The following is a 21657-nucleotide window of genomic DNA, read 5'->3' on the forward strand; positions in this document are numbered from 1 at the left end:
TAGACAAACACAAATCCACAGGAATGAATAACAGCACAGGAGTTTCACCTTTGTGGGAGAGCTACTTTCCTGAAAGGTCTGCTTTTATTTGGTAGGTGACGTCAGTAAAACATTCCCAAGAAATGACACACCAGCCTACAAGGACTGCAAATACAGATGGAAGTAGCTTCTGTCTTGGAAAATTATTTCAAATGTGACGCTCAAAGATACAGACAAAAAAAAAAGTTTATTTTAGTATTTCATTGTATCTTTGGCTCCATTATCACCCAGGTATGGAATAGGGTGGAGGTGGAGGAGGCCCCGGAGGTGGCTGGTGGGAAGGCAGAGCATTCAGCAGCCTCCTCGGAGGACGTGAGCTCCTTGTGTTTCTCACCTAGATGTGCACAATTTGCTATCCTAAAAGAATATGCCTGGAAGATTCAGCTCTGCGCATTGTTATCTGGGAGAACAGTGGCTGTGCTATCTCTGGCGATCTGCCATTTCTCCAGCAGGCTCAGGAACTGTTCTGATCTAGAGATATTTCTACGCTTCTTCCTGCATCCCTTACAGAGCAAAATTACTGATCTTTGTTCGAACAAATCTCTGTTGGAAATCTTCAGGGAAAAGAAAGAGTAACATGACTGAGAAGAGGCATGTTACTCCACCAACCTGCAGAGAATGAATAAATGATGTTTTTGCTAGAGAGATTCCTTTCAGGCTTTGCTCTCATGTGAAAGATCATACTATTTACAGACAATTGGCAGAGGGAGGCCATTACAGATATTTGGCAAGCTGGGTCTCACAACCTAACCCTTTCACAACAAAGACTGTCTTGTTTTGAGGTGGTACTCTCCCTTTTGGAGCAATATGGATCTTATCAGCCTCTGCACAATCTATTCTTGGTGGCTTTCCTCTGGGCTATAAATTCTTGTCTAGATTTACTTGCCCATGGCTAGGTTTTTGATGATATTTATGCACCTAGGAGACAGACTGGCACCTACTGGGCTTCCAAAAATAAACTGGATGTTCAGTTCTCATTGATTTGCTATCTTCACCTGTAGGCACCGCTACTTTGCTCAAAAGTCAGCCCCTTCTGCTTCTTTGGTCTTGGAATGTGAAACAGCACTGCGTGCTGTGCCCCACTCCTGCTGGTGCTCATGGCTGACCTGTGAAAAGGTGCTTTTTTAGAATGACACCAGATGCAGGTAATTCAGGATGCACCCTGGTGAATCAAACACTGTCAATTCATCTGTCCCATCTTGGTGAGCAAGAGATGACAGACTTTTTTCTGCAGTAGGCAGAGCAGCTGGGCTTGCTAGGGCAATGGGAAGGACTTCGTGGTGTAAACCAAAAAAGAGACACCAGGAAAAGTGATCCAGACTTTTTGGAGGTCTCAATTCAAGACTTTCCACTTTAATAGTCTTGTTTTACTTCTGCTGCCCTTGGTGTTAACAACAGTCTCTCTGAACCTACTGAATACCTGACCCTGTCAGAGCAATAGCACGAGCATCTGCCAGCTCCTAGAAGTTAAATGAAAATGGGCCATGTCAAGTGTGGAGGATTTTGGTGGCCATAGGCAGAAAAACCAAACAACCAAACAAAAACAATACAAAACAAACAAAAAACGACAACAAAAAACCATGCTGCTTTTCCCTTTCCTGAACAGCCTTCTAGTGTAATGCTGGAAACGTGCTGGGGCACACGGTCAGGAGGCAGCGAGCTGGGCTCCCACCTGGCTCAGCGTGAGCAGTGTCAGCACCCCCAGCAGCTCCTGCAGCCCCACTAGGGCCAGAGGTGCCAAATGCTCCTGCGGAATGAGCACCCGTGGTGCCTCCGCTGCTGGGGTGAGGCAGGTATCAGTTTTCCTTACTGTTATAAACCAGACGGGGCTCTAGCTCTCCATTTCTCCCTGTCTAGGGCCAGCAGCTATCCCCAGGCTGCCCGGGCTCTGTTTTGTAGCACATACGCGTGACTTCAAACTTCCCCGGCCACTCGGAGGGGAAGGGGCAGAGTTCAAAGCAGGGGTTGCATACACCCTACAGAACTGCCCCCAAGCAGCCCAAGAAGCCTCACGTCATTTGTCAAACCTATTGGAGAGCTGCTATTTCTGACCTCCAGAAATGGAGTCTAGGGTGTCTTTCCTCTTTGAATTAGTATTTCCTGAAATGCTGATTCACTGCAGGAAGAAGCAAGCAGTACAGGGAGAACAGGAGGAGAATTCATAACAGCTGGGTCAGAAAAGAGAGATAAAGCTTGAATTAATTTAAAGGCATAATCCTGATTTGCCCTGCAAACTTCTATGTGAGGGGTTATAATTGCAAGACTGAGTTGTCTGTTAGCAAATTTGTCTTCTCAAGTACAAAATTAATTAAATTACTGTAAGTAACACAATAACGTATGTCTGAGAGATATTTATGCTCCAGGAAATAAAAATGTTATTCTTCCAGTTATTCTGTTAAAATAGCAAAGCAGGTACTGAAAGGCTCTACCTATTTTGGCTGGATACTTTTCATTTTGACAGCACGGCAAGGTACATGACCAGATTGCTCTCTCCTCTTTTTCTCTGTGACATTGAAATTCCACAAATGGCATCTTGCATCAGCGTTACATCATATTAAGTATAATGCAATATTATGAGTCATTGTTATAAATCACCGGCACAGGCTGCATTAGAAGGCTTTTGCAATTCAAGAGCACATCAAGGTGGATTTTTATTCAGCATCTCTCTTTGGAGGCATACATAGGTGCACTAACTTTGCAATGCATCTTCACCCTCTGAATCTGTAGCATTTCAGCTTTCCTGTTCAGCTCGAGGGCTTGTAGGAGTGCCAAACATGCCTAACAGGGTTGCTGCAAATACCAAGCAAAACTACCAGAAACCAGGAGGTGTTTCTAAAGTGGAGCAAGCAATGATCATAACAAACTGAAGTGTTTAGTATTTTATCCTTTAGGGAAGGCTGCAATAATGCTGAGGTGAAACACGGGCACTTGGAAAACACGGAGTTCAGGAGTTTTCCCAAGCCATCCTGTAAAGCCTACCTTTCTGATACTCGGCCCTTTTCTTGCTAGCATCCCTGACCTCAGAAGGAGATTGCTGCCACAGAACTTCCCTGCTTGCATAGTGTGAGATCACCATGCCACTGCAAGAATTTAACCGTCCTCTAGAGGAGACAGCTATTTCTGCTTCACAATACGTTTTCCTTTAACTATTAGCCTGACGACAAGAGGCAGAGCAGAACACAAGCTCTTGCAGATGAAACTTTTGAAAGGCTGTAAGCACTAGCACACTAGAAAACAGGCTAATAAAAGAGGCTACACCAAGCATTTTATCATTTTTCCTGAATATAGGTGTGAAATTCTGGAGGTTTAATAGTTCTGCCTGAGTTAAGCCTCGATGTGCATGAAAACATGGGCCTGCTCCTGCTGGTGCCCAGGACTGGGTCCAGCAGTCAGGGAGGGCAGCCCGGGGCTCTGGGCTGTGCCCAGGGCTGGTTCCAGCCTCCTGGGGGCCCCTTGGCAGCCCAGCGGCTCCAGGTGGGATCTCTGTTCCCAGAAGACAACCAGGGATGCTTGGTGCCTGGCTAGTGCAGTGCTAGCAGGGCATGGTCAGTTAGCCAGGAGGACACGGGTCCCACAGCAGAGCCAAACGATTCCTACCCACATCCATACACCAGCCGAATTTGGCCCCAAGTGATTTCTGCATGCAGCACAACTGGCTGATAGTAACCAAAACCATGCACTTCTGTGTTCAGCTGGCTCACAACTCCATCAGAAAGAATGTCTCTAATGGCACATACACACCAGAATAAAGCTCGCCTGTGTCTGGAGCTGCTGAAAATTACCATAGACTCCAGAGAGTCTAGGAGACCAGCTTTGAGCAGAACAGAACTGGGTGAGGCTGCCCTGATACTCCTGGCACCAGCAATCAAGTGATATTATAGCATCAGCAGCACAGCCACATTTTTCTTGACGCCCAGAACCTAACAGTGCCCTTGCAATCAGCTTATTATTTTCCAACTGTTTTTCGCTTTTTGTTTTGGCACAGCCACAGAAACGTTCCTGATTTTTGTATTCAGAAGCTTCTTGTTTTTAATGTGAGGGATGCTCTTTAAATGCAAAACTGATGAATGATTTTCCTCTTTATATTTGGATACTAACCTCTACTGTAATGATTGCAGCTGTGGTACATTCCTGGTTTAGAGTGGCTGGAAAGCATTTTTCAGGAGTAACTTTCCCTGTCTAGTTACAAGTTCAGATCCTGGAGAGTGAAAGATACCCAGGGCTGGCTGTGATGCCCACGTAAGAGCTTGTTCATTTACATCCAGCTCCTGTTACTGCTCTCTCGGTGGATCTCCAGCATCAGCAGGTGTGCTGAGCACATAGCAGCAACAAACACAATGCTTAGCACGGTGCTGCACCTGCAACATACAACTGCTTGAGCACTTTTCAAGGTTTCTTGTCTGAAGAAAAGTCCAGAATTAGGCTCCCTTAGGCAGAGGGGGAGCTCAGACTGTCAGCGGGTAGATGCCCCTGTTGTTACTGGCAGTAGCATGTCTGACAGACTTCAGCTACAGCTGCATTTAGATCTCTGACAGATGAGGCTGCTAGACACCTTAACATGGAGTTTGATGGAGGAGAATGGGGCAGAGCAACGGGGCAAGTGAAAAGAGCAGTCAGTAACAGAGATAATGCCAAAATGACCGGCAAAAAGTCTTCAGCCAGTGCAACACCCAGCACTACTACTCACAAAGCAAAAGCAGTCTTAATAACAGGAACCACAAAATGCTGCTCCACTGCTAAAATGTCACACAACATCTAGAAAATCTGATGTTAGGTGCACCAAAAGTGTCTGTTTAGAAGGTCCTAGTAGCTAGCTTGCTTAATTAAGCAAAACAACATTTTGCCCAGATTAGACCAGAAGGACAAGGCTTAGGAGAAGGTTTGCATATGTGGCCTGTACACGTGGCCATGAATGGAAGCAGTAAGTAAAAAAGCCTCCAAAACATTGCAAACTAATATGGCTGTAAGGTATAGGCAAAGGGAAGGACCGTCCACTTACAGAGCACATTATCCGAGGTTGCCCAGTCCTGTCCCACCCTATGGCTCCTGTGTGCCACTGCCCTCTTGCTCAAAGGACCTTCCTACTCCGCAAGCACCCCAGCCCCAAGGCCTGGCACCGCAGCAGGGGTCTGGTGCAATTCAAAAAGGCAAGTTAGCAGCAGCAAAGTCTTTCCTGGAAGCTTTTTCACCATGCCTTTGTTGGGGGGAGTGGGATTTCCAGAAAGGCCAAACACTGATTTTGGAGGAAGTCCAGCTCCCTGAATGGGAAAACTCCCATTGAGGTTGGTGGGAGCACAGGACAGAGTTGAATGATTACAAAAATTGAAACCCTACTGGGTGTTTGCAGGGCGCGACAAGAGCTGCTGGGCAATTTTGCTAGGTGTGAAAAAAAATACACATCTGTGCACTCTTACAGTATTTTGTTTGTATTTGAAAGGATCAAAGTTCTATTTTATGGCTTTCCTGTGTTTTTTAGATAATAGTCTTAAAACAAGACCAAACTTGAGAGACAAGCTCTGCATCTTCTCAACAACCCAGAGTAAAGATAAAGGGAACATTAATGTTAGTCTAAATTATGAGAGGGAATTGGACTGCACAAGAACTGTAATCCGCAAGAAGGAATTTTCATTCCACTTGTCCTCCACTTTCAGCTAATCAGAAATTGTGATACATGGTCCTACTTGTATTTTGGCTTTTAACTCCCTCTTATATCTTATGTGGTTGAAAACTGAATTCCTGATTTACGCTGAAGATTAGGGAATGATAAATGCTATCACTTACTCGCAGTTGCAATTTTAGAGGATTCTGGCATTATAAGCAAAACACGCATTTCATGTATATGATTACCAGAGCTGACAATCCTTCATGCTGCTGACAAAGATAGCTGGGACTGAGGGCCAGGGTCTGTTAATAAATAACAAAGATTTCAAATTCCAAATTTAGTGTCATCCACCTTCTATAACTGAAATAATTAGATGTTTGCTCTAATGATTAATTTGCTCAGCAAAGCCACTGAATGGGGCCCACATTTTTGGACATTTTCTAAGGTAATTCAGTCTTTCACTTTGGACAGTTAGCAACATTTCCTACTGTGCATACACCTGTCATTCAGAACTCAGGAAGGAACATCAACTAGACAAAACAATTGCTGTACAGGTTATTTGTGTCTCCCTGAAAGACTCGCGCTGTTTGCAGCACCTTTGGTTGAGACCTTTGGTAGAGCCTTCAGACTCTCACGTTGCAGAACAAAGCCCCCATTTCTTAACAAACGTTCTAATTTGAAACAAATGCAGTTGTCAAAGCGTAATAACGTTAAAGCAAATACTTGCTGTGTTTGAGTATTTTGAACTTTACGCTGATCATGTAATAAAAGTCATGACAAAGAGAAAACATAGCATCTATTGACCTGAAGTCTGACCTGTGAACATGGCTTTTTTTCCTTGTATTATTTAACTTGTATTTTTCAACATTTTACTGAGAAATTAAATCAGAATCCTCAGAATCCTTTTTTTTTTTTTTTTTTTAATTCATGACTAGATATAGGATTAAGTTGTTGACAAATTTCCGAAATAGCTGATGAGCACAGTTCTGCTGCTCTTGTATTCACCAGATGACATGTCACACTTCCAATTTAATTTTTCCAAACCTAAGACTGATTTACTTGCATAAAGCTAGACACTTCTGTCTGCATATTATAGGCATTTAAAACCAGAGAAAACAGTCACCTTCCAAGTTAGCAAGACACTAATGGCCCAGCAAGGCTATTCACTAAGAACAATCTTCATACACAAGCAAGCAGTGTTTCTGCTACACAAAGTTCACACTGAATTATGTTGGAGAACTTGCACAATGCAGTCTCATTCATTACATCTCTGACAAAGCATACCCATTCACACTACACAGCTCTAGGTTTATGTGGTTGAATTTCTATGACCGTGCTGTGTCAATGGGGACAGAACCTGGAATCTTCTGTACTTAACAATCCAAACCTCTAGAGTGTGAGCCAAAAGTATCTACAGGAACGTTTCCAAGATCCTTGCAATGATGAGTCAGTAACATGAACTCACGTAGCTGGGCTAAGTCGAGACAGTTGGAACAATGCATAGGACAAGTTTTGGTAAAGATGGAAGTTAAACCAAGGTTTGGTCCAAATGCTATATTAGACACATGGTGACAGAAAACTCTGAAGTTACAAAGCCCTGGAACACTCACCGAAAGCAATAATTGCTAGCGTTTGCTGTACAAATGGAACAGACTTTTGCTTTAATGGAAAGAACTTCCAGGTATTTTGAAGTAAACAATTAAATAATCGATTAAATAAAGAACAACCTTTTAGTCCAAGGACACAAACAAGGCCTGTTTTGGTACTGGAGGAGTGTAGCATGGATCTATTAAAGGATGAGGGTTTCAGGTAATTGCAGAGAGGATGCTTGGCTCTGCATGGTCAATTAGTGCCAAAAGGCACTAGTATTCATTTGCATTAGAACCGGTTATCGAAATGACCCCGAGCCTTCTGGTACTTAAAAGTGAGCTGCACCTAATGGACTGCATTTGCTCCCCTGGGACAGACGGAAGGAAAGCATCAGTATTTGCAAACTCAAAGTAACATCTAAGCCAACATTTATTGCTAGTGCTCCAGTTGTAGGTTCTCTTTGTAGTGTCAGCTGGTGGCCTACTAGGGAAACTAGCCTTGCCTTACGCATACTAGATCTTATACTAAACATAAGACCACACAGAGTTATGAGCACAACTATGTACAAGACTACTCAAACCTGAGTTTTTAATTGAGTCATAACATACTGTTACCTTTGTGTATATAAGTCCTGCAGCCATAAATCTATTAACTATCGAGATGGTACAATAGTTAATGTATAAATGAAGAAGTTCAATAAGGAGTCAAAAATATGTGTCCAAAAGGCTTGGATCAAGACCTCAGTTAAAAAAAGAAAAGATTAAACAAACAAACAAACAAAAACACATAAACAAGACAACAGTGGAGATGTCCTCCTGAAAAAGCATGTATTGCTGATGGCAAACTCTTTGTGAATTGCCTGAGGTCTAGCAACATGAGCATTCACACTGCCACGTGGAGCATTTATAGGATGTGTCTCCTCCCTGTGATCTTTTATTTTCACAGAAGTTACTTCACAATCTCTACCCTTTGTTGTATTTGGTTGAAATTACTAAAAAGGTTCAGCCATTACCAATGGGACATGAGAAGCATGTGGGAGACAGACACCAAGTGAGCACTTAAGCTTAATTTTTTCTGGAAATTGGTCCGAGAAGTTTGCCTTGCTGTATTTGCAGCAAATTTAGGCTAGAAGGTGTCATCTTAAAATGTTTTCCAGAACATTACAGATCCAAATAACTCTACTAAAGAATAGCATAGCATTAAGATTTTTAAAATTCTATTTAATGGAGTTATACTTTATACTAAGGTTCCGCTTAAAGGGAGTGATAAAATTAATATCTGATTAATGCATTAAATGTGCTGCAGACATGTATGGTTTGTTATTGATGGGTTTACGAACAAGTGAAGCTGGTGCTTACAAGCTGTTGTTACAGGCATCCTTCTGAACTAAAGACCTACAGCAACTGATTAACCCTTTGTAAAAACATCAGTCTTGTTATTAAGGCTCAATTAATATAACATAAGTGGCTTATTAAGAGGAACTATTAATGTAATTGTTGGATAGTTCTCCTTAACTCATCTATAAATAGTAAACAGACAGATTTCTTAACAAAGAGCAACAGCTATGCCTGGTCTGGAGAGTGAGCTGGCTGAGGGGAATCACATCCATCAATATGACACACCTTAAAAGTGAATTTCTTTTAATATATGATTGCTCACTTGTAAAGTGAAAGCTTCAGCTATTGCTAAAATACCTGTTAGAATGAAAAGAAGAAAATCTAATATGCCAGGTAAGACAAAGCCAAAGCAAGACAAAATCTAATATGCCAGGTAAGCAAAGCCAAAGAGGTTTGCTTAGACTGCACTGGGCGTTATATGTAAAATTAGGAAATTTCACGTTCTTCTGTATTGGAGGAAATGTTCATTGACAGCAGGCCAGAAATGCTGTGTTAAAATTCTTGGCCTGTTCTTGGGGCATGCTAATCTTGGCAGCTGCTAGGCTACAGAGATAGACTCTGCTGGTAGGATCTTATCTCTGATAAGTGGAAGCTATTGGAAAACATGGAACCACGGATCTATTGTCCCAGCTGTGACTGGAGGGGGAAAACTCTTATGTATATAACTTAATTTGAAAGCCGTCTTTATGGAAAAATGACTCCCACAAGAATATCCCAATTCTTGTTATAACCAAAAACACGTTATTTTATTATCATGTGAATATTTTGGCACAGAGATGTCTTCCTGTGAACCAGACATGAAGGTAACTGGTGCTTCTTTTTGAGGGAGTCTGAAGGAGTTCCTGAAGAAGTTAAGCTAGGAAATACTTTTTTATAAAGACGGTACTGAGACATTACTGTAGAAGTACTTTGAAATCACTTGAAAAGCTTGAGGGAAAGTAAAAACATCTACTGTTTACTAAAAATGCTGGCTTAGAGAACTGAAATTTATGTTTTGGAGCATGAGAACTATACCTTGCATAGTATTATTTGCTGAGTACCTAAGGGTTAACTCTCATGGTGTGGTATGTAACTAAATGAACCTATAATTAACTGTGTGTGGCTATTGGTTAAAATGTTTGGAAGCGATATGAAGTGATATTATTTTGCAACTAGTGCTCGTGCCAGCACCTGGCTTTATTAGTTTAGGACAAGAGGTGTTTTCTGATGAGTTGTCTGGAACAAGTAAGGCTGTTCTTTTGGTTTCTATCACACTTTGGAAACTTTTCTCTTGACAGCTCAAGCATTTGTCAAAATGCTCTACCTGGTTGCTCCCAATTCTTTACTATACAATGCTAGCACCACTTCATTTGAGCATTTCACTACCAGTGGGGAGAGTTACATGGAAGATGAAGTTTAGTGGGAATGAGTCAACTCTGTACCATCCTTCACTGTGTACATCAACTATGACAAGGATGGATTTGAGTTGTGTCATTTCCTGTTTTCCCTACCTTTTTACCACAGCAGTGAAGTATGACTCAGGCTCCATGAGACAGCCCAAAGCAAAAGACAGCATTGACATCCCTGCCTAGCAAAGCAAGGCTGTAACAGAACTTGAATAACCCCCAAGACTTTAACCCATTGTGTTCTCAAACTGAGGAGTGCAAATAAGTTTTAGTTCATCTTACCTGGGAGTACCTCCATATTACTTCAGAACTAGCATGCTAAAATATAAACTCTATGCGCAATGTATTTTTTTTAAAAGCACCTCATCCTACATTTTAACGACAGTTTAATTCATCGAAGCACAGAATATGGATGAAGATCACCATCCCAAGATCAAAACTAAAAACAGATTCATAGGATATAGAACTATAATAACTTTGAAGAGGCCCGGGCCTGCAGGTATCACTGTCAAGCTTTCATTCAGTTCATTAGTCTCTGATCCATACACTGAGCTCCTAGACTGAAGTAGAATTAGGGAAAATGGCATTTTTAACAATGGACATTCATCGTCTTTATAATACATGATACAATACTGCACAGATCACTGCTTTAGAGAGGCCTGTTTCAGAAGCAACAGTATTTTGGAGTGATTTTTAATTTGTGACCAGAATGGAAGGAAGGTAGATATGATATAAGAATAAATTTTATGTTGATAACATGCCCAAATCCAGAAAAATTGCTGTCTCATTTTCTTTGTAAATCATCTTAGTGTCAGTGAACATCATGTTGTTGCTTCATTTTCAAAATGCCTTGATCATCATTTTTATTCACTTTTGGCATGAATGTACTGCCTAATATCTTTTTGGAGAGGAAGATACGTACTATAGACAACTCATGTAGTGATAAGAAGGTGAATTAGATAACACAACCAACAACTCTATCTGTAATTCTGTAACACCATCATCCCCTTTTCCAGTCTATTTTAGCTTCATTGTACAAAGTACCCAGGTGGACTAGACATGACTATTCAGTATTTCACAAGGTATAATCCATCGTATCCACAGTGTCAGTTTTGCTTGGACAGCAGCAAATACTGATCCTAGATAAGTTTTCCCTTAATCTCACAATCCTATTTCAGTCTGGAACTAGGAAGTCATACTTTCACTTATACAAATAGGAAATATAAATTAACATGTTGAATGACCCTAAGACAATTAAACTATATTCCAAAAATTGTAGGTGAAAGCATATTAATATATATATATATTTCAGAACTATTTTTTTCAATCTCTTTTTTATGACTGATTTTTAAACTTCCTACATGATGACACTTACTTGGCCCTACATCGATCCAGTCTAATCTAGGTGATAATGGGTCTCCCAAGAGTTATTTTTTAAAAAAGCAAGTATTTTATCAAAAACATTAACAGCTATGTTTTCAAATTATTTCATTTTTTTTTTTCCTGTTAAAATATTTGCCTTGCTTTTAAATAGAAAAATCTACAGAAACCAAACGCAAATCAGACCAGACGTACCAAGAAGGCATCAGAGCAGTAACCACCCAGTAACCTTTCAAGCCAGCTTTCAAGTACAGAGTGTTTGTCATTAGCAACTCAGAAAACAAAAAATCCCACGCTATGAACCCCCGATCTCACAACTTATTTTCCCATAGTGCAGGAGGAACATAATATTTTAAGTCCATTTCCTGGTATAAAACCTTATCTAAGCATTAGTTTGGTAATTCATAGTTGAGAAAAACTTTTATAACAGTATTTCCTGCTAACAGAAGGAAAGGTGGGGAAGACGGTTTTGTGTTTGGTAGTACACAGAAAACTTTGTCACAAACCATATCCCTTAAGAGCATGTGAAACTCAACCTGAAGCTCACGGTTCCAGCTCATGAATTAATGGTTTCGTTTTACATTTTGATGACCATAGAGAGAGACAAGGGTGCAGGTACTTTCTCTCTGGGGAAAACAGGAATGCGTTCATGAGAGACGTAAAAAGGCAAGGAATCCCACAGACTACGAGCTTGGAGCTGTTATCAGATACGACGCAAAAGGGAGGGGGGTGAGGGAGAAGAGAATACCTGGCATGAGACCTGCTCCAAGGAGGGACTGTCTGACGTGGCAGTGTAGATTTCTTTGTGTATCATTCCTTTCAAGTCCATATCAGATTTTGCTGAGCTATTAACATCAGGTGTTGCCACATCGTGCCTGCTACTTCTGCAAGCAGTATATTGATGAAGATAAATAAAAACTGAAGAATCTTATTTGACTTTCAGGTGGTCATGATTAGATTTGCAGAAGTGTCTGAGAAAAATATTGAGGAATGAGCAAGCAAGATACTTTGAGCTGCATACATGGAATCCCCTTTTCTATTTATTTTTGCAAAGCGGAGATGGTTTTGGCAGAAGTTTATCCAGGGAGCAGCTACAATGGGATATAAGGTTTTCTCCTAGAACCCCCTCAGTGGTAGAAAGCTGAAGGACTATGACACCTTGTTTTATTACACATAAAAGTTCCTACAGTTTGAAAAAAGGCAAGAGCCATGCCTTGTGGTTTAATTTGAGAAGAGCACTATTATACAGTATGAGAATCTGTCTCATTAAATCTTTCTGTTAAAAAACTGTGGTCCCCTTCCTATCCTATGTCCAAAAGTTCTTCAAACTAATAATTCTGAATGCATTCTGTAAGATTTGTTCTTCTACTGCTGCTTGTTTTTTGGTCCCTGAAGGGTATTCGGTCTTCTTCCCTCTAAATTGAGTAATGTGACTTAGCAAGGGAATGAGAAGAAAATCAGTTTACATGTGCTGAGAACAGTACATGAACAGTGTGACTATACTGAACAATTATTTTTTCTTTACTCATTTGGTATATTGTGAAAATAGAAGCTGCACTTGGAAAATAGTTGCTGCATATGGTCATGTTCTTTATAAAGCTGAAGTAAAGGACAACTAATATTCCAAGGTAGAAATAATAATTATGAAACTTATAAAGAATGGTAAGGAACCTCCTGCTTTGTGGCAGCATAAAGAAAAGTTAGAAATACTGCACAAAAGTTAAACTAAGGAGAGAGAAAAGTTCATGAACTCTTCATTTTTTAGGGAATTAGAATCAGAATTCCAATTAGTTAAACTTTAGATATCTATTATTGAAGGTAGATGTTTATACTTTGTACAACCTGGGATGTTTCTCGCATTCTGTCATTTATCAGCATTCTCTTGTCTATCTTAGTAATTAGTCCTCAGACAAATATCTTGCATGATCTTCTTTAGACATCTGTTTATAGGAAAACACAATTGTGATTTGATTGGTATAGGTCATGTACTATGGTGATTTCTCAGCCATTTTTTATTTGAAACAGAAAATTTTTTGTAATGGGAAAAGTGGTTTAACCTGCCAGTGCTGGTAGTATTTCTAAGACAGTTACTGCTCAGCATAACAAATTTGTTTGATGCTGACTTCAACTTCAGATATTGCTTTTTGCGCAGTTTTACTAATGAAAAAATGCGAGGAAGAAACATCATTTAGCTGTGCTTAATACGGCCTTCATAATACATTCAACTGAAATACGAAAGATTAGCTGGAGTGAGTCACACTTAATACGGGACACAGGCAGTTCCAGACTCATCCACAATTAGTTTGCCATAGGATATCAATGCAAAATATGTTATATTTCTACAAAACACTTTTTACAACAGCTCTGTTAATATTGCTAGTGGACATCCACTGATGGGAAATAACCTTTTCTGTTTAGACGTGTCTTTCCTAACTTCAGTTTAGCGTTTTGGTACTTTTTCAATATGCTGTTTCTTACATTACAAGATTTCACAGGGTTTGTCTTTAAATGGCATCATTTCATCTTTTATGCTCTCTCATGTTAATTTTTGTTTTCAAGTCTAGGCACCAAGTATTATTGCTATTTTCCTATTTAGTTGCAGAGTTCTGGTATTAAGACAGTCCCATAAGTTATTTAAAAGGTAGTACCATTTTGAGATTACAGTCACACTTGAATAAAACAAGTGTAATTTCCTATTTATTTTAATTAGATAGAAATAGTCTTTATTAAATTAGCTTAAAACAATATTTTTACTAATTGAATCCTTTTGCAAAAGAAAACCAAGCAGCCCTCTAACATTTTTCCTGAAGTTTGAGGAGCTTTGTTTTATAGTTACAATTGCCTTCTTGAAAGTAATATAAATCATAAATCCTCGTCTGCCACAGGTTGAATGGGCAGGCTTGCCTCTCCTCAATGGCCTCTCCAGCCCACAGAAACGTTGTGACCACTCTCCAAGTCCTGCCTTGTTCTCTGTAATGAAAAAATCACAGCTTTTAGCCGATGGTTGTGTACAGGACTGTGTGACCATGCAAACAATCTCTGCATTTGGCACCTGAGCCTGTGCAGCTCACGGGCTGCTCAAAGGGCTCTCCAGGGCTACAGCTTGCCACCCTCACGTGATGCACCCTACACATTTTCTGCAAAACTAAAGGCAAAGAAAAAACTTGTTATGTTCCTTATGGCACTGCCCAAAGGTACTATATCTGAAGATAACATCAATAGAGAGAGCCAGAGCAAGTTCTCCTCACACAAACTATTTCCCAGAGGCTAATGGCAAAGGAGACACAGAGAAACAAGTACCGACAGTTTACTGTAGGAACTCAAAGAAAAAGTGGACAAAGTTAAACGAACTCCAGCTCTTTGTTAGCATCTAATCCAGAGCATTCAATGGTGCATATAGATTTACTCTCTTTGGCTAATGGAGCAGGATATGGTCTTTTGGTAAGAAACAGAGGATCTAGATTTTACATTTTGTGCTCTTCAAGCTCTTACCTTTTAGGAAAATCAGTCTATAACATATATAAAGTTTTAATCTAATGTAAAAAGTATGAGCTGCTCACTAAAACCTTTGAAGAAACAAATACTCAAAAGGTTCAGGGTGTTTCCTGTTTTTAACACAGACCACGTGTTGAAGTGAAGGGGCAGAGCACTTCTTTTGGCTCATGGAAACCAAGGGGAAGGCCCAGGCCTCCTGTCCCTACCCAGAGAATGCTCTGCAAGCCCCAGATATCACAGTGCAATAAAACTATCAAATCACCATTGCAGCCTTTTGCTGAGGATAGATGGTTCAGATTACGTGCAGCCTATTTTCTAAAGGCCACAAGATTCAATTCATCTCTGGCTAAATTTGTAAAACACTACATGGAAAGAGAGCAACTGCAAAGAGGACGTAGGTACAAGAACAGAAGCAACAAAAGGATTTGTGAGCTAACAGCAGGGAGGCTGGGCTGGAAAAGGCAGACATGGAAGGGAAAGTTTGATAGCAGAGGGCCCAAACTATGCGGATGTGTTGGAGTGATTTTGGCACAGTGCAATAGAAATGCAACCCCAATAGGGCAAGATAAAATGGAAAGTTAGCCCGAACATCTTAGAAAGTGCTATCCTAAAGAGAGAGAGAGAATGAGAACAATAGATGTGGCACAGCATTTAAAGAAAAATCTTTCTCATCCATCTGTCCATCCTCTGCCCACACTTTCAAATGTTTCTGGTCATCTAAAAAGTACCCCTAATACTTGGACTCAACTAATATTGGTCAAATGTCTCATCTTCAGGCAAAGCCAGAGGTTCTTACCCTAACTGCTCATGCCTGTCCTTAGCTGAGGGAGGCCAGAAATCCAGATGCTTGTCTGGGTTGGCATCACGTCACCCAGAGCAAGAGGCAAGTACGTGACACGCGGCTGCCCCATTGCTGAACTGCTCCAGCTGCTTGCTCAGCTCTTTCTGGGGGAAAATATTCCTTCTCTTAGAGATTGCTGTCTGTAAATGGGATGTTAATGAAATAAACCAAAAGGCAATTTAGGCTATTTACACTTCAGAGAGAAGCTCTACCTGAATAGATGACACTAAGTCATGATGTATTTTGTATTAATGTTTCAAGTCAATCTGGCGGATCCTGATGTTAGAAATATTTTGTTGCAAGTTTGAACATCGTACCAGATACAAGGCCAGCCACTTGAATGAGAGCAGTGATTGAATTAGGGCTGAGAAATGTATCCCTGGCTAGTTTCAAATTAAAAAAAGAGAGCTTTAAAAAAAGTACAAATGAGGCTAAAAGAATTTATGTTATTTTTCCGGTTTCTGTGCTATAACTCCTTTTCTGTCTCCTCATTTATCTTCTAAGAGTACTACCTTATGAATGAGTGAGCAATAAAAAAAGTATGCAGTGGCTGAGAGAGAAACTCAAGATAACAAGATAATGCAAAATGTAAGCCAAAGTTTGAGCAGAACTGCAAGTTAAGATGTAGATCTGAATATCAAAGTTTCTCACATCTCAGTTTTTGGAAAGTCACTGGATGGATAGTTTGCCTGAAAATTTAATTTTAAAACAGTAGCACAAAATGTGACGTAATATAGGCTAAGTTCACACCTGTCAAAACCTTGGACCTATACTTTCTAGGGGTTTTAATCTCGTCTTCAGACCACGTGTACTGACACATCAGCAATGGACTAAAATAAAACCAAAGCCATTTAAATGCCTTTTAAATCCAGTTTTTCATTTAAAAATTGCAGAGAAGGAACAGTGAATAAAAAAACAGGTATGAACTACCCTAAAGTTAGGCAGTAGCAATTACTGTGCCTAGATGACATGGGAACAGCCTCAAGACCAAAAGGTGTGAGAGTAATAAGATACTACATGCAGCCACTACACTGCCTGTTTTAAGGCTTCCACCGGCAGGATGGAGTTGCATTCACCAGTGTTAGTGTGCTACTTACGATCTGCTGGCCGCACAACCTCAGAGGTACTCTTACTCCTAGCCACTCAGTCTCTTTTGCTGAGATTTTGGACCTGAAGGCCCAGCACATGTCTAGCCTTTGAGCTGGACCTGGCTCCATCAGGGCAGACTGTCCTTTTCAGCAGCAGCCGGTGTCTGCATGGTAAGCTTTCCTAGTGTCCAAAACCAAAAGTGGGGGGTTACAGAAAAGGGTTAATCCAAATTTCCACATTGCTGACCTCCCTCCAGCCTTCCAGGCTGCCCAGGTTTGGGGTTGCACAGATCAGCTGAGGATTCTCAGGGGAAAAATGATGTGGCCACTCCCTGAACCCAGATAATCCCCCGGCTGGACTTCCCACTGCTGCTATCTGCCTGGCTAGGCAGAATGTAATCAGAAGAATTATTATTATCTTTTCAAGCCAACACCAGTGGGAAATTAATTGCTGGAATTATTCTATCAATTAGTATTTTTTGTAGCATTAACAGTGTAGCTGCTAAGTGAGGTCAGCTCTAGTGCTCGGGTCAGACAGCAGGGACTAAGTTGGTCTCCAGTGTTAGTTGGCAAGGACTGGGGCTGGTAAAGAAACAGCAGGAGAGAGAAGATACAGGGCTGAAGTTTCAAGGGATGGGAAGGCTGAAGGGAATATGAAGCTCGTTATCATCAAAAGGAAAGCAGTGACAACTCAGCCTTAAACATGAGGGTACCCTACAAAGAAGAGAACATGAGACAGGGTGGAGCCAAGATGATGTGATCAAGAAGCTTTTACGGTACTAAGGAGGTGGAAATTTTTTAACCAGAATTGATGACAAAACATGAAAGCAATTCCTCCTCTTTACTCTTACTCCTTATGCTCTAAGACAAAGCCAGTTTGTTGGCAGAGTAGCCTGGGTATTTTGTATGCTCCATTACCCATGTGAGAGAGGAGAGCAAAATGCTTTAGGGAAAAATGGAAAGATTGTGGTATACTGTATACGTATGGCAAAGAACGTAAGGCTGTGGTATACTGCAATAGTACTTAGATTTCCAAACTGCAAAATTAACTTGCAACATTTAGAACAGATGATGATTGCATAACTAAATAATAGTCTGCTCTATGCTGTTGATTAATGTGACACCAGCAGGAGAATGAGCATTGATAGAGTTTATCTGCTTCATATTTTACACCAGCTTACGCCATTTTGGGGTCCAAGAACAGAAATGAAGTTTATTTTGGAACCTCTATTTACAAAAATCAAGGTCTAGTAGCTATTATTGAACTTTCAAAGCATTCTGCATGTGGCATTTTGTGTAAAGCTGCCATAGTAAAGGTGTGATTTTCTGCCAGTTCCTCATTTCATTGCCACATGCCAAAAATTGGAAAACAGATGATTCTGAAGCACTGTACAAGGCAAGGTGAAGAAAAGCTGTGGTTAATGAGGATCCCAATTTACACTTGGCCTACAGTCTGTGAAATTAGGCACTCACATTCCCTGTTTAACTCAAAGTGCAAACTTTGGAGGCAGAATTTAGCTGACACCAGTAACCATTTGCTACCTGGGACAACAGCATCACCAGGCAAGCAAAGCCCATAGCTCTGGTGGGAACCTGGCCCATGCCTGATGACAGCTAATGCTGGAGAGCAAACCCCTCGATGACTGTTATTCAATATGCATCAGATAAACTTCTTTGTGTGTGTGTGTGTGTGTGTGTGTGTGTGAAGTGTTTAGTTTTTATTAATGCATCATTCTTTGTTCTTCCAAATCCAGATTCTGGAAGAAAACATGAAGTTAGAGTGCAAGTGCCATGGGGTCTCAGGATCCTGCACCACTAAGACATGCTGGACAACCCTGCCTAAGTTCCGGGAGCTGGGTTACATCCTTAAGGACAAATACAACGAAGCAGTTCAGGTCGAACCAGTGAGGGCAAGTCGCAACAAGCGTCCGACCTTCCTCAAAATAAAGAAGCCACTTTCTTATCGCAAACCCATGGATACAGATTTAGTGTACATAGAAAAATCTCCCAATTATTGTGAAGAAGACCCCGTCACCGGCAGTGTGGGAACACAGGGGAGGATGTGCAACAAGACTGCCCAGCAGTCCAACGGCTGCGACCTGATGTGTTGTGGGCGAGGTTACAACACGCACCAGTACTCGAGAGTGTGGCAGTGCAACTGCAAATTTCATTGGTGCTGCTATGTTAAATGCAACACATGCAGTGAAAGAACAGAAGTATATACCTGTAAATGAGGACGTGGCTGGGTGGGCTGGCTGTGTCCCTGGCCGCGAGTACATTTGCACATACACTCAACATACCTACACGAGACTGTAGCAAAGATCTGCTCTCCCAGAAGAAACGCTGATGAATGGATCCCTCTTTTCTTCTCATGTTTCATTGCTTATGTGGATACACATTTCAGACTTAAGAAAGTCAGCCAGGAAACAAAAAACAAACACCCCTCAACCTCCTGACACACAAAACAGAAGAGATCATTCAGTTAATCTGCACCTCTGGAGCAAGAAGCATTGACTGCCTTGGGAAGAGACACCAGAGAAAAATCTCTGAGCATGGCAAAGAACTCGGTTTGGGGAAAAAAAAAAAAAAAAAAAAAAAAGGTCAAAAACTTGTGTGTATAAGGAGCAGGGTGGGGTAGGGGAAAAGTCCTCAGGCATGGGCTTTGCACAGGATGGGATGGACAGTGCCCCATCGTGAAGCACCCATGTGAGTGTGCGGATGACACAGATTTAGGCTTCTACACTTGTCAAAAGCTTCTGCCGGTCTTGCCCATCTTTTCACTTCATACCACTTGCTACAGCGAGTAGAACTGTTGACATGTTCTGTAGACACTGCTTTATCTGCATTTTGTGTGTGTGTGTGCTGCAGATTTAGCACAGGGATTTGGGACACTTGGGCATAATAATAGCAATATTTAACAATTTATTCAGATAAAACTAATATTAATTTATTTAATTAAAAAGAACTCTACCAACATTTTGGAACTATTCTGCAATTAAAGTAGATAGCTTGCTTTCTTTGTGGAATAATTTTGTAGAAACAGCAAGGAAAAACTGGAGCTGTATATATTATTCTTAACTAGGATATTTCTACTAGTTGGACTTGCAGGATGTGTTCTACAGTACTAGATGTTTAAGTGCAAAAGCTGGCATCTTTATATATATGTACATACACAAACACACTTTTTTTTCCTTGTTTTTATTTTTTATTTTTCCTGTTTGCTGCTAGTTGTCTGGAACAAAAGTCAAGTGGTAGGGGATGCAAATCTTTACCATTTTTTTTTTTTCTTCAATTAAAGAAAGAAGCATTAATAAAATCCTGTTTGAAATATGTCTAAAAATAAGAAACTCCAGACAAACTTCCATCTTTTGGAAAATCAACCATAGGATAAGAGAGTATATTTTGTAAGAGACTATTTTTATATAAATATTTTATTTATACTTCGTCTGCTTGTTCAACCTGTACTTTTTCTCAAAACAGGCATACAATTTGTAATTCTTAGGCTATTTATCAGAGAAAGGGTAATTAGTTTGTGGACACAACAGCAGCAAGCTGGATACATTCAGCTGCAATTGGTGGATGTGTCAGAAAGCAGACTGAACTTTCTCTCCGGATGTGTGTACAAACTGGCTCTTTTCCTGCAGTTCATTTTGCAGAATATGCAAAACAAGAACAGGGTATGTAGCATCAATCTTGTCACATGGCTTGAATTCATGATTGGCATTAACTGGATGCTCATTTATCCCATTCAGGAAAAAAAAATCCAAATTAGCTTCCCACATGCATCAGTCATTAAACTCTGGCATTATGACTAGCAAATGTGCTGTGTGTGCTGTCAGTTAAACCTCTATATTGTGTTACTGTCAAATTTGATCTTAATCAGTGAAGACTGTAGACTGTGACTATAACAACTAGCATGATACATGTCGTCTGATTCTCATAGATAGGATACAACGCTTACTTTTTGTCCAGCTCTTTTTGGCATTTACATTATTCCCAAAAGGCCAGAGCTCAAAAATCCAAAAAAAAAAAAAAAAAAGAAAAAGAAAAAAGAAAGAAAAAAGCAACAACAACAACCCACAAACAAACAAACAAACAAAAATAGACAAATTTAAAGACTGCTCATTTGTATTTCAGAGCCCAGTTAAACCTTCTTGTGTTCCCTTTATTGTATTTCCTTTTTCATCACTGCTAATTTCTACAGATATTTGAGGGGCAAATGTTTTTCTGTTTTTGGATTCATTCTGTTCCCCCTGCTGGATTCTTTTGTGGCTGATAAAAAAATAATGCAAGTTTAATGTTTTTCATTGGGTAAGAAAGATGGTGAAGAGCTACAGATGATAGTGTATGTTGTAACAGGGACAGACCAGATCCTTCCCTGTTTCCCCATGACAGGACCTCATGCCTTTACAGAGGCATCAGTAAAGGAAACAAAGCAGTAGCCAGCACGCAGTACATTCACTGACTCCTCTAGATAAGAGCAAGCATTACAAGCAATAGGCGATACAGATACATCTCGGGTCCAATCATCTTTCCAAGGCAAAACTCCCACCGAAGGCTGCGAAAGTGGAGAAAACTGTCAGCAAACTTTCTGAGAAAAAGGCAACCAGAAGTACTACAAGAGATACTGCAAAGTTTCAACCTGATAGTCTGACCTTTTGGAAGCTGCCTGAGTGTGACGGCATTTTTTCAGACTCACTTCTTGCAAATGTTCTTGTAAGAACACAAGCCCAAGAGGTACCTGAGCCTGCATAATTAGGATTACATACACAGTTTCTTTGCAGACCTGCCACTTAAGACATGATATAATTTTTATGTAATTCAGACACCAGCATGAGAT

At 40.5% G+C, this 21657-nt stretch overlaps 1 protein-coding gene across 1 annotated transcript in view; it reads left to right on the forward strand.

The window, feature by feature from the left end:
* The window catches only part of WNT7A (Wnt family member 7A), a 34804-nt gene extending 14168 nt beyond the window's left edge, over nucleotides 1-20636 (forward strand). The window contains exon 4 of the mRNA XM_035337616.1: nucleotides 18572-20636. Coding sequence (XP_035193507.1) covers nucleotides 18572-19051 — 480 coding nt within the window. The 3' untranslated portion in view covers nucleotides 19052-20636. The remainder of the gene's footprint in view (nucleotides 1-18571) is intronic.
* The last annotated feature ends 1021 nt before the right edge of the window (nucleotides 20637-21657 follow it).

Source organism: Oxyura jamaicensis, chromosome 12 (genome assembly GCF_011077185.1).
Source record: "Oxyura jamaicensis isolate SHBP4307 breed ruddy duck chromosome 12, BPBGC_Ojam_1.0, whole genome shotgun sequence".
Classification (NCBI taxonomy): Eukaryota; Metazoa; Chordata; class Aves; order Anseriformes; family Anatidae; genus Oxyura; species Oxyura jamaicensis.